We start from the raw sequence: 14,059 nt of genomic DNA, 5'->3' as shown, positions 1-14,059 counted from the left end.
CGGCGAAGTGCGTTCGGGACTTGAATCGAATGCAGGAACCATCGGCGTCTTGCTCTGCCCTGAAGGCTTTCCTTCTGCGTCCTGCTATCTTTTAGCGACCGAGTTCCACTGGCGTTGGTGGTGAGGTGAACACACAAACCTACGTGAATCTCAACCTGGTGTTGAAATCAGACAAGCGACGAGTTTTGCAAGTAGGTGGGCTCAGGCCGCTGTGACGACCTAGTACTAGCAACCTGTTCCTGTCGTTGACGCCCGCACAGCCATGAACGATCTTAATTGGCTGCCAGCAAAATGAAAGGCTTATGTTACGTAAGGCGGTGATGCAAAGTACTGGTCAGTTGAATTTCGACAGAACGCTTTTCCGAGTCCCACTGGCGGGGACTGCGCGCTGAGCACGATCCCGGGCCTAATCCCGATATCCAATTGTTGCACAGATCAGTGCCTATCTTACTTATCGGCTAGTGATGTCAGGTGGTGGTTTACTTATCGGGCCTCATTGACAGTTCTATCAGTGTTCCAAATATTATCACATGGCTTACTCCGTAATGCGCGCTCAATGTTCAAGTTTTAGATAACACAAAATGGGTTTGGTGTGGGGCCGGCTTTCTTCCGCGCCCCATCGCTTCTTCTTTTCGACCCACTACCCGCGACATGGAACAACCGCAGCACGCCACTGCAAAGGCAGACGAGGCCCTGCTCGCTGAGCTCGGGTACAAACAAGAGTTCAAGCGTGCATTCACACCCTTAGAAGTATTATCAGCGCTGCTATGTTTAGCGATGGGAGAACTGATGGCGACGACGACCATAGGTTTTTGGAATAGCTTTCAGTATCATTGGCTTACTTCCCTCAATTGCGTACGTCGTACTTTTCTTCGCCTTCCAAGGATGCAATTTATCTCGTTGTTCTGCATAGTTCTGTTCTGTTTTACGCCGTGCCTAATGGTGGACCAGTCTCGATGGTGTGGGGTGTACGTGCTTGCTTCGGGTATCTCCATGCGCGAATTATGCTGATGGATGTCATGCTTGTTTGTCGATATCCCATACCTGTTTGCCTATAGTGGGCAGTTGCGAGCTTGTTTATTCTCTGTGTAGGAATGTCGATGGCAGAATTGGGTTCTGCAGCGCCAACTTCCGGAGGCGTGAGTCTGTTTTTGTCTTCGTTGACGTGTAGCCTCGAGTGACGTGGATGATCTACAGTTATACTTCTGGACACACTCTTTGTCATCTCCGCGGTGTAGAAACTTGCTTGCATGGATTGTCGGGTGTAAGTATTTATAGTAATTTTAACGAGCAGAGGTATAATGACTTGAAAACAGACTCAAACACCATTGGGACCATAGCGTCGGTCGGTAAGACGCTCATTTTCGTCTTATATTATTCTTAGAATGACACACTGCATAGCATCTATCGACTGGGGATGTGCAGTGCAAGTCATGGCTGCTGTATCCATTGGCTCAGGCCAAACTTTCACCGCAACGAGTGCGCAAACTTTGTGCGTAATTTAAGACACCGATTCAGTCGACCAACTTGCTCATAATATCGAATATCTAGCGGAGTCTACGTTGCAATAGTCTTGTCACACGCAGTGATATGCTGCTTGGGAACTGCTGTTCTCGCAAGACTGCAAACAGTTTATGTTGTGCTTAACGTCTGGTTTGTGCTGAAATCGTGCAGGCGCACTCGAGATGCTGAATTACTCCGGGTAGTTTATGTTTCGCCGTTATCATTGGCCTTCCTGCTGCCACCCCAAAGGCCAACATGAACAGCGCAAGCTACGCGTTTGGTAATTTCACAAATTGTCAGTGAACCCATTCCGTTGGCGAACCCGACTGATTCCAGAATGATATCTATAGTGAATGGCTGGCCAAATGGCTATGCATTCATTCTGAGCTTCCTTGCGCCGTCCTGGACCATTGGTATGTTCTCACAGGTTCTTACAGGCGTCATTGGTGTTGATGTCATGTTCAAGCTTCCTTTGACTCGAGTGTGCATATTAGCGAAGAATCGTCGAATGCTGCTACTGCTGTTCCATGGGCCATCGTAAGCTTCGAGTTCCGCATTTATCCAAATGCTGAGTGCATTCCAGGTCAGCGCCATCGGTATTGCAGGAATCCTTGGTTGGGGTACGTATTTATTCATGGTAAATTCTCGAACCCTGCTTACCGTCTAGCAGCAATAAACGTCTCAATCACATTCTGCATGGGCACCGACGTGAACTCCCTACTCAGTAGCCCAATCGGACAACCCATGGCTCAAATTTTCTTCAATAGCTTCGGCCAGACTGGAACACTGGCGTTATGGTCCTTCGTCGTGCTTGTTCAGTGAGTGGACAGTTGTGTCATTTGAACCATGATTGACTGGGTACAGGTATATGATGGGCTCGAGCATGGTCCTTGCTTCATCCCGCCAAACATTCGCATTCGCCCGTGACGGTGCACTTCCGTTCTCATCCTACCTCTATCGCATGAATAGCTTCACGAAGACGCCTGTCAACACCGTCTGGTTCGTTGCGGTCTTTTCCATCCTCCTCGGTGTATTGTCGTTCGCGGGTACACAAGCTATCAACGCTATCTTCTCTCTCTCCGTGACGGCGTTATACATCGCATATTCGATCCCAATCGTTGCACGCTTCGCGTTCAAGAACAACTTCAAGCCTGGTCCATTTGATTTAGGCATCTTTGTAAGTCGGACGGCTTGGTGCTTACGGATCCGTGTTCACCATTGACATGTAATTTGAAGAGCCTTCCAGTCGCTGTCATTTCGGTATCGTACATGTTGATTATTAACATCGTGTTTTTCTTCCCGACGACACCACAAACCGACGTTGCGAACATGAACTATACCGTGGTCGTGCTATTTGGTATACTCTTTTTGTCTATCATGTGGTACTATTGCCCTGTGTATGGCGGCGTGTATTGGTTCACGGGCCCAGTGTCAAACCTTGGGAAGGTAAGTGAGGAGAGCACGTCGAGTATTCGCGGGTCGTCGGTGGAGAAGAATGTGCGTGTGGATATCGGGGAATCCGTTGGGGCTTGATACTAGAAGGATTCCGATATTGGGTCCATAGTAGATTTTATTCGGTTACCCCGTACACTGCTTGCTGTTCGTCGATTGTCTGGTTGAGCCGGACAAGGAGAATGTAAAAATTGCGCTTGATTTACAAACCGATCGCATCACGAAAAACCTCCCCTGCTAATACTGTCTTAATGTCGTCTAATCATGAGGAATTCTTGATAATTAACATTTTTAGGAGATATGATGTATTATGTTACACCCCCTGATAATCTGTCAATTATTCTTATAATTTGACAGTATTTGGAAGAATGTCTGCCTTATTGTCTTTGCAATGTAAAAGATGTGTTTGAGTTTAAATCTAATGAGAAACCCCCTTACCTGGGGGTACTTGCTTAGTCAGTAAAAACCCTTCTGACTTTACACCTTCTGGCAGGGTTTCTCATGGCCAGAGTAACCGCCATGCTCGGCTACAGACAGCGCTGTCTTGCTGCAAACACTGACATATTTCAGTTGAACTACAGTACTCCAGACTGGTCTGTTCTAGGTCACTGCGAATGAGTTCCGAGGAATCCTATAAAACATACTCAACACCCAATCCATTTTCAGCATATTCTAACAATTATTTTCAGAGCATCACCTTCGAGAATCCTGTAGCTCTTGAATTTCCCGAAATTGCTCCAGCCAGCTCAGTCTCTCGCTGGTGCTTTGATCTCGATGTTCCTGGCTCGGCAATGGCCACCATTATCCTGCCTGGTGAAATTGTCCTTCACTTGGATGACCTGCAGCCCATCAACCAAGACATGAAGGAGGCATTCAGCAAGAGTGCACAGTCCATGTCTATAGATGCAATAATCAATGGACAGCCTATTTCACTAGTCTACCACTTTGCAAAGGTACCATCTATCACTTCACACTTGTAGCCTGACCTTACTATGTTGATTGCTAGATACAACTTTTTATAGAAGTCAATAATTTCCACCCGAAGATCATCTATGCATGTCAGCTCAATTAGGCAATGTCATGGGTACCAGCAACCCACGTGGGTCGTGGGTGTGGGTATCTCGTGGGTGTGGGTGGGGGTATGCACTTTGGGTACCCACACCCATACCCATACCCCTATGGTGGGTATGCACTGCGGGTACCCATACCCGTACCCCTATGGTGGGTATGTAAGCAAAATGTTATGTAATTTCCTATACTGTACCAAGTTCGAACCTTAACCTAAAGCACGATACCAATCAACAGAAGGATAGCCAACAACACTAACAGGCTACCATGCATTCAACAATTCTCAAAAACACTACTAAACGTATCACCAAACTTACAGATAAAGCAAAGGCAGCAGTGGACGAGAGGCTCGAAATCACATCCAAAAAAAGAAAGAACACTGATGGTAGCAACAGAACAATACACACACAGCCAAAGAAGGCCAAGTCAACCCAGGAACATGGCACTAACGGTGTCGAGGAAGCACTTCATAATGTCCCAGCATCAACCGAGCCTCATGGCAAAACCATTGAACAAGCCCCGCGTAAAGCCCTTCCAGCACCGAGCCGACGAGCAGTGGTCCACTCTGAAGATGAAGACGAAGTGTTGAATGACGAGGCAATTGTGATCAGTGATGAAGAAGAGACTGCCAAGGAGGAGCTCGGTGAGGGGCCAAGTTCGAGTTCTATGTATAAACTAACATTAGTCACTACAGAACGATTGATGAAGGAGTGGAACTCACCGATCTATGCCTTTTTCGATCCCACACCCACCATCGAGATCATCGAGGGACGTCGTGCACATGGGTTCAAGTGCATGGCGAAGGGATGCAAGGTCCGTATTCGTCGGTTCCTCGATAAGAAAGATGCTCGCTCGACAGGTAACATGCGAAAGCATGTCAAGTCTTGCTGGGGGGATGAGGTTTTGCAGGCTTGTGATGAGGCAAAAAACGCGGAGGAAGTGCGAACCAAGATCGTCAAGAGTATCCTGCATAGCGGGTCAATTACGGCGTCATTCGAGCGTAAGGGAAAAGGAAAGGTCACGTACTCGCATAGGCAGCATACTCGTACTGAAACCAAGTGGGTCCTCGAGCTTCATCTGCACATTAGCTAACAGACAATCTTGCAGGGCTGAATTGGTCCGTTGGGTAGCGGAGAGCCTGCGACCATTTGATATAGTCAAAGATAGAGGTTTTCAGTCATTGATGAAGACTGGGAGGCCCGAGTATTACATACCTTCTCCAAGGACAATCTCTCGTGATGTAAGACTGGTGTTTGCGCGAACGCGCGAGCGAATTGCTAAGATGTTAGGAGTTAGTAAAGTCTTATTTAATTGAATCACAGAAAAAAACTAAAACGACCTACCAGGAATACAAAGGGAAAATGAATTTTACTACGGATGCGTGGACCTCGGAGAACCACCGTGCGTTCGTCGCGTTCGCAGTACATCTCGAGTACGAAGGTATCCCCCTGAGTTTTCCGTTAGACATCATCGAAGTCGCCACGGTATGTTGATCACTTACATCGTGAACGGTCCATGTGTTGACCCACTGCTAGTCTCACACTGGAGAGCAGCTTGCAGCTGTCTTTGCAGATATGCTAAAAGAATTTGGAATATTAGAGAAGGTAATGTTTTAAAATAGTAGAAAAAACTTACATGCTGAAGCGTTGATAAATAGATGTTGAGCGTAACATGCGACAACACATCGAACAATAACGTCATGGTCGACAAGCTTGCAATGTTGGTTCCCGAGTTCGCAGGAGAAGCGAGCCACACACAGTGTTTTTTGCACACTGTGAATCTTGTCGCAAAGTCCTTGATACGCGAGTTTGACGTATCGAAGAAAGACGCTGAATGTGCCTGGGATAATAATGCCGCCGAAGATGATGGGCTTATCGAGCTCAGCGCTGACATTGAGAGGGAGGACAGGGAGATGGTCGCACAGTATAACGAGTTGGAGGATGACCCGCAAGACAACAATGAGGGATGGGTGAATGAGGTGGCCTTGTTGCCAGAGGCCCAAGCTGCAGAGCTGCGAACAAATATTCGACCCGTTAAGTTAGTTCTTCTCAAGGTGCGTTAGAATCGATACAAACTCACCTGCAAATTGACCACGACATTGTGCAGTTGCGCAAACTCGCGTACAAGCTCATACACTCCACAACGCTCCTCCTGCCTGCCTGGCACAAGATCCTCCTTGATCAGTCCATGTCGCCAACTAACATGCCCCGCGATGTCTCCACTCGTTGGAATTCCACATACAACATGTTGGAGTATGCCGTCTCGCATCGGAAAGCGATTGATGCTGTTACACAGCGAAGAGAGCTGGGTCTGCGAAAGTTCGAGCTTGCTGACAGTGAGTGGGAAATTGCCGGTCAACTTCGTGACGTCTTGAAGGTGTGTTATGACTTTGTTTACTAAGCAAACACAAACATGCTCACCGGCATCTAAGATTCTAAAGGATGCTACCCTCTTCTTCTCTCGTTCAACTCCTAATCTTGCAACCGTTATACCCGCAATGGATTTAATCGACACCCGGATGACCAAGTATTCTCACGACACGAAATATTCTCCATCAATTCGCGCGGCAGTTCGACTCGCAAAGAAGACCTTGGACCGATACTATGAGCTGACCGATACATCAGAGGTCTACAGGATTGCCATGAGTAAGTTCTTCCGTCCCACTCAGTAGTTACCACATCCCTATGAACACTGACTATTCTTTAGTCCTGCACCCTCGTCATAAACTGGCTTATTTCAAGTCCGCCGGTTGGGAGCAAGATTGGATCAACACCGCAGAAACCCTGGTCCGTGACGAGTTTGAGCGGTCCTACCAGGACATGGAGATTCAAGACGACGATGCTCTTGAGATGGCGATTGACGTGCCTGCTCAATCGGCGGTGGATTCTTTGTGCGAGGTTCGTTTTTCTTTGTTCCATCCACTCACTACTCACTGTGTTCTAGAATATATTTGACCATATGTCAGCGCTCGCGCCACCCCAATCCATCGACTTAGGGAACGAGCTTGACCGTTACCTGAGTGCTGATGTTGAGCACGTTACCGACGCTATCGTGTGGTGGCATGAGCACCGTTCATCTTATCCATGTCTCTCGCGGATGGCACTCGATTACCTGACAATACCTGGTACGTCTAATTTTTTACTATCAAAGATTGTTCTGACATTGTTGGTAGCTACATCGGTCGACGTTGAACGTCTTTTCAGCCGCGGTAGGCTCCTCTTAACTCACGTTCGGTCACGTCTGTCTGCGCAGTCAACACGCGCCTTACTCTGCCTCGGCGCTTGGAGCCGTTTGAACCTTGTCAAGGCTGAAGACGTTACGAAAGTCGCTACATTGCCCGACGTTGATGGTGATGCTGACGAGGTACTCGAGGATGGATGGGATAGAATAAGGTTGAATTAATTGTAGTTACATTTTGTTTTTTTTCAACTATGTTAGTGTGCACCCGCAGGTGTACCCATGGGTGCATATACCCGCGGGTGCGCTACCTACCAACCCACCATAAAACCCGCACCCGCGTCGCGGGTGTGGGTATATCTGCGGGTACGGGTGCGGGTGACACTGGCGACACCCACGGGTATACCCGTGTCATTGCCTAAGCTCAATAAGTATATCACGACAGTGCTTCCGATTTCACAGCAGTGAGCGACAAATTTCCTGTCAGCATCTGTTACACAGCATATTCAAGGATTTCATGTTACTGAGTTCCCACTTTGGAAACTTGTTTGTCTATTGGACAAGAATTGGGGTGAAGAAAATGTCCTCAATGCAATGGCAAACTGCTGTACTTTTGGCTAGCATCAGCATCAAAGTTCATTTTTTTTTCACTTTCTGTTTCTTCTGACATCGTTTTTCAATGATGTGAGATACCTCTATGGTCAGAAGCCACAGGTGTTTAGTTGAAATTTTGCTGCCTTATGAGACCAGCTGCATAGTTCGGAAGTTCAGACTATGGGCTTTATTGTCTGGGATCACAACCATTTTGCAGCATATTTTTACAACAAGTCTGCATGACTTCTTCACAATGACTCGATGGGTCTCGAACCAGCTTCAGATGTCCTTGATGTCTTGTCGTGGTTTCTGACAGGTCTCAGTGACCACCCCCCACCTAGCTATATCCAGAAGGGAGCTCTTGCTCTATAATCTGCTAGATCGTGGAGTTGTGGTGTTGCAGCCCACAATTTTGTTGAATCACTTGTCGACAATAGCATTCCATATTGGAATAATGTCTCATCACCAGCGTTCCGCAAGAAATCACTACAAGTAATGATTATCTATCATGATGCAGCTGTGCAAACAACAGTAAGATGGTCATATGATTCGTAAAATTTTATGTAGCTCATATTTTCATGTACTAACTCTTAGGACATAGTCTTTCTTGACTGGGTTCACCTGTGTCTAGGCAATAAATTTCAACCTAATGTCTTTTTTTTTTTTTTTTTTGATCCAATTTCTGTCCTTTGCAGAGTCTAACTCTATGTAGGACATTACATTCTAGTCTAGAGGCCCCCGGTGCCTCGTTCGCATCTCGAAGTACTCGAATGCCCTGACGTGAGGCGTACCTCCGTCAGTCCGCCGTTCCTGCCGGCCGTTTTAGACGAGTCCCTTCTTCTGATGAGACGACTTTGTAAGTACGTTCGTGGTGTAATGTATCTGATAATGCAAAGCTTGACGCGTACTCGGCTGCAAATTGCAGCTTGTACAGGAACATATAGGGAGGAGTATAAATGGATGTGATGTGACGTGGCGCGGATGCTGATGAACATGAGCTGTCTGTGCCTATTCCATTGGGATTGTCCTTCGGATTGAGGTTCCATGTAAACGAGTGGTGGGGGGTGAGAGAGTGAGGGCGACTTGATTACGGAGGTTTCACGATGCGCTGGTACTGATCTGGACGAAGACTGCTATATTAATCTGATGGAGTGCTGGGCAATGGTACTTCACCGTATGTCTGTTTGAGTCTCCCTGTCGAGTTGACATAGCGTACAAGATGCGGAGTGGCTTCTGGACTGGTGAGGAGGAAAGGGAGGGAGGTGGCCTTGCGCCCCAATGCGCATATCAGATTGTGTCGTTCAGGGCGGTAACACGTGCAGTCGATAAGGAAATGGGGGACTGTCTCTTTGATGCCTGGACAGTGCGGACAGTGCGGGGAGAGGGACTTTCCGATACGGTGTAGATGATGATTGAGCGGGACATGTTGTGAGCGTAGGGCCATATATAAGCTCGTGAGGCGTTTGGGGAATTGCGCGGAGAGTTTGACAAATGAACGTTGGAGAAGCTTGGGGTCTATGCGGTTCATGTGTGTGTAGCGGGGTGATCTACGCCAGATTCTCTCCCAGCGAGCTTGCGTGAGTTTGCTGTGTGCGGCCTTGAGCGCTGACACGCTCAGTGGAAGATTTCCTAGCCGCAGGTAATTGGGAAGGGACCCCACTGGGCTGTTGTTGTGTCTTCCTTCGGCCGCTCTCTTCGCCTGTGCGTCTACTTGCTCATTTCCATGTACTTCTGAATGCCCTGGCACCCAACGAACCATAACGTTGAACTCGCGGTACTCTCTAGCGATGTCTTCCATTCTGTGGCAAAAACGGTCTATTAAGTATGATCCAGGTCTAGAGTAGAAGTGTTCACCGGATTGTATGGTGGCTTGATTGTCGACTAGTATGGAGATGGGGAAGGTCAAGTCATCTTCAGTCGCCAATAGTTCCGCTGCTAATGTGAGGCCTACTGCCTCCGCCTCAAAAACGGTGTGCTCATCTTCTGAACCTAGGTAGTATCTCAGGGTGTGCGGGCGGCGTCCTGCTCGAAAGAGGATTGCCGCCGCCCCGATGTTGCCTTGATGCCCTGATCCATCGCAGTATACCTGGATGTCGTCTGAAAGGTGAGTGACCTCTTCGAGCGCTTCTTCCTTGGACGCGGCTATTCGGGTTTTGAACAAGTTGGAGCTGGATGGGGATCGGTGGACTGGATCGAGGGTCTCGATATCGTGTGGCACGATCGCGAATTGACGCGTGAGGCGGTGGAATGAGGAGCGATGGGAGCTGACATAGCGGTTTGCCGCACGACGGATAGGGCTGTATAAGGGGTGGGTGGCTGGGCGTGTAACGATGCGGACTGTGGCCCTGTAGCAGATATTCTGAAGGAGGAGGGGAATGGGTAGGAGGTTGGCATGTGCCTCCAATAGATCGGTAGCCGTGGTTCTCATTGCTCCAGTGATTGCGGTCGCTGCCAAGCGTTGTACTGAGGTGAGACATCTTGCTACTCTGATGGACCCGCGCTGAAGCGTGTCTGAGTGGTTGCGGAACGAAGGGGTGAACCATAAATCTGCTGCATATAGCATCTTCGGGATGGATACTGCCTGGTATAACCTGCGCATCAGCCGTAATGGGAGACCTTTGGTAGAGGAAGATAGTCTACGCAGCTGGCAGACATATGCCGTTCCCTTCGCCACTGCATTATCTACTTGCGCGCTCCATCTCAACTCCTGATCTACAATAACGCCGAGGAAACGATGCGTTGTAGATGGTCGAATAGTCGCCCCCTGGATGTGCATGTCGGGTCTGTCCTTCTGCCGATTCATCGAGAAATCTATTAATGCAAATTTGTTAGTTTCGAATTTGGAGTTGTGCGCTCTGGACCACTCGTATCCCCCGTTAGGGCGCTCCAACATATCTGCTAATATGCGGTGAGTGGAGGCAAAGTCTTTACCAATGGCGATGAATGCCGTGTCGTCGACAAATGCTAACGTTAGTTCTTTAAGCGCTTCGTTACCTCTCCTTGCCTTGGCGACGTCAACTGAGTCCGAGCTGTAGATTATGTAGAGGATCATAGATAGTGGATCCCCCTGGCCGATGCCATTATTGATGGGGATCCAGTCTGACACGTATCCGTCGAATTTGAGTTGAGTTTGTCGGCTAGATAGTACACGTTCTGTGAAGTCCACGAGCGGCTTTGGGAGACGGCGCTTGCGCATGTTGTGTACCAGGCGGGAAGTAACGGCGTTGGGAAACGCGCCTTCTATGTCTAAGAATAAGGCCGATGCTACTTTGTTAGTCCTCCATGCGTTCTTGACCGTCTCTTCCAGTAGATGCAAGGAGTCAGTAGTAGACCTCCCCGGTCTACCCCCGAAATGGGTGTGCGGAAGCAGTTGATACTTTTCTAGAAGATAGGTGATCCGTTCAGCGACGACCACTGTTAGTAACTTCCCCATGGTGTTAAGTAAAGCGATAGGGCGGTACGCCTTTGGGAGTGAGTAATTGGGCTTCCCCGGCTTACGCAAAACGACTGTGGTGAAGTGCTTCCAGGGTTCGTAATAGGTGCGGAAGGTAATCGAGGCGTTGAATAGATGTACGAGATGTGGGACTAGAACACCAGTGCACTTCTTGTATACCACGTTGCAGATACCATCTGGGCCTGGGGCCTTGAAACCATTGAGTTTGAGGATGGCGCGGGAGATTTCGGCTGAGGTGAATGGGGTGTGGCGTTCCACGGCATCGGGGTATAGGACGTCTGGAGGGATAAAGTCGTTAGCAGGGGGAGGCGGGAAAAAGGACTTAGCTATAGCGGTGCTCTTCTCTTGGTTCGTGTTGGCGATTTCGAATGTGCCGTCGGGTCGTTTGATCTTGAGGGTTGGGATCCTCGTCTTCCCTCCATCCTTGGGTTCCGAAGAGACGTATGCGTTCGCGGTCCATAGATCGTTTCCTTCGAGGCTCTCTAACCACTCTGTCCAATGTTCTTTCTTGGTGGTCTCGATCTCTTCGGCATAGCGTCGTTTGATGTTCTTGAGGTCTTCATGGCAGCGGTGGTTGGGGAGGCCTCGTAGTTGGTAGGAACGCCGGCTTGCCTCATTGACCTGACTGCGGAGCTTGGTGAGATCTTTAGTCCACCAACGTTTTGAGTATGGGCTGGGTTTTGAGAGTGGGACGACGGCTTCCATGGCATTGTTGATGGCGAGCGTTATGCGTCTGGCAGCCTGTTGGAATTCCACGTCAGAAGTCAGAGGACGAGGGGGAGAGGACGCAAGGGATCCGTTTAGGTGCTCTACAAAAGCCTCCCAATCTGTATCCCTCCAGTTGCGGCGTGGTACTTCCTCGTCTTTCTGGACTCCAAGTTCGAGTACTAGGCAAATGGGGACATGATCCGTGCGTGGACCGCGCTGGCTGGGATCGGTGTCGCATGACGTGATTGCGTTGACGAGGTGTTCTGTGCCGAATATGTTATCAGGCCTCGTCCAATTGCCGGTGGAGGTTGATTGAAGAGTAGGGATTCCGCAGGGAAGGAGCTGGAACATGTCGAAGTTGGCGATTAGATCGATAAGGGGTTCTGCCGCGGTATAATTGAAGAGGTGGCGGTTCTCGATGGCTTCCCACATGGGGTGGTGACGATTAAAGTCACCCATCCATAACATGTGATCGCGTGCGGACGGGCGGACAGTTGCGATGTTGTTTTCAAGATAGTCGTTAAGGGCCGTGAGCGTGTGTTGAGAGCGACCATCGTTGTAGATGTTGAGAATGGTGCAGTGTCCGTAAGGTCCAAGGAGCTGAACGATTACTACGTCAGATGATGGGAAGGTTAGTTGTTTCCAAGAGTTAGTGTTAAGGGACGTGTTAATGAGTGTGATAGCGCGTGTGCGCTGTTGGGGGTGAGTATGGTGTTGAGTAGGGTATAGAACATGCCATCTATGGTTAGCGCAAGTATTACGGAGAAAGTTAATGTGAGGTTCCTGGATTACCATTATGTCCCATTCGTTGGCGGATGGGTTGTTGAGCAGAGAGGCTTGCGCGACCATGGATGTGTTCAAGTTTTGCTGCCAAATTCGAAGACTTGCGTTCGGCTCCTCCAGTTGTTCAGGCATATTGGGTCGGGGAGGGGGGGTTGCTGTCTCTGGGGTGTTGTCTCCCCAGCGAGGGGAGGGGGCGATGGCGTCGTGTATGGCTGGATCCTGTGGCTGTTGCGGGGATCGTGGCCGTTGGAAATTGATCATGGTTTGCCGGAGTTGCAAGGGGCCTGAAACCTGAGATTGTGATGGCGGAGGTGAGGGCGGTGGTGTATTGGACTTGGGGGATCTTGGGGGACGTGTGACCTGGGTCCAGTTGTGTTCTGTGGGGAAGTAGGGTAAGCGGTTTTCAGGGTACTTATCATCTATTTCATTGCAGCGCTTGGTGAATTCTGGGCATGACCTGCTCCAGCTCGTGTGTTGCTGGCTTCAACAATTGGTGCAACGAGTCGTACGGTAGGAGTTACACTGGGAGGTTCGGTGCTGTTCACCGCATGTACCGCAGGTGTCGTGCGGGGCCGTACAGTTCTTGGCAATGTGGCTGAATTTTTGACATTTCGCGCAACGCATCGGCTCTCGTTTGTCCTTCCATATGTTGATTCGTTCGTTGACCACGCAGAGGCCATCACGGAGAATGTTATTTGCTGTGTGAATGTCCGTGACTTGTACAATGGTGAAGGCTTTTCGTTGTTCCGCAGCGCGTTTCGCAGGGGGTTTGATCCATCTAATGGTGGCCAACGATGATGGCGGGAGGCGGTTTTCTTGCTCTAGGTTCTTGAGGAAGTCGTCTTGTTCTATCTGTAAATGGACAGGTAAGTATTCAAGGACTATTGCGTAGGTGCGTTGGCGGAACGATACTGCTATGTCTAGATTGCTTTCGAGGGCCGCTCTGCCTGTTGGGCTGTTAATCCATGTTGCCAATGATTCTGATTCAAGCTCAATCACTACTCCTCCATTCCTTAGTGCCATAACCGCCTTGATGTTGCCGGGTGGGGTTGTCTCGGTTCTGGCCTTCGCGAGGGCTCCATTTAATTTCTTCGCTATATCGTAGTTTGAGGTGTTGGGAGGGAAGAACGATCCGCCTGGGGTCGGGTCTAGCAGTACTTGACGAGCCCGGATGGCTGCTCTCCCGATTGCTTGGTCGATTGCCGGTGGAAGATGCGATGCGGTTATGGAACTGTAGGTTGGTTGGGGAGTGGTAGATTGGTGGTTGAATGACGGTTCTATCTGTTGAGAGATTTGGTTAATTTTTGCTTGCATAGCGTC

At 49.2% G+C, this 14,059-nt stretch overlaps 2 protein-coding genes across 2 annotated transcripts; one reads left to right on the top strand and one right to left on the bottom strand.

Moving 5' to 3' along the window:
- Positions 1–651: 651 nt before the first annotated feature.
- DEU56DRAFT_879598 (amino acid/polyamine transporter I) lies at positions 652–3,036 on the top strand (the record flags this gene model as incomplete). Its single annotated transcript, XM_041356066.1, has 15 exons — positions 652–750; positions 809–855; positions 914–968; positions 1,059–1,139; positions 1,198–1,264; positions 1,317–1,349; positions 1,402–1,492; positions 1,552–1,653; positions 1,707–1,798; positions 1,854–1,916; positions 1,970–2,040; positions 2,087–2,123; positions 2,174–2,321; positions 2,368–2,680; positions 2,740–3,036. 15 exons carry the CDS (start codon positions 652–654, stop codon positions 3,034–3,036), a joined length of 1,596 nt encoding a protein of 531 aa, XP_041213478.1.
- A 6,247-nt stretch (positions 3,037–9,283) lies between these two features.
- Positions 9,284–9,550, bottom strand: DEU56DRAFT_695365 (uncharacterized protein; the record flags this gene model as incomplete). Its single annotated transcript, XM_041347212.1, has 1 exon — positions 9,284–9,550. A coding segment is annotated over one exon (267 nt), but the record flags the coding sequence as incomplete, so codon positions are not given.
- Positions 9,551–14,059: the final 4,509 nt, after the last annotated feature.

Source organism: Suillus clintonianus (genome assembly GCF_016758775.1).
Source record: "Suillus clintonianus strain FC179 chromosome Unknown DEU56scaffold_7, whole genome shotgun sequence".
Classification (NCBI taxonomy): Eukaryota; Fungi; Basidiomycota; class Agaricomycetes; order Boletales; family Suillaceae; genus Suillus; species Suillus clintonianus.
This window is presented reverse-complemented; position numbering and strand designations above follow the sequence as displayed.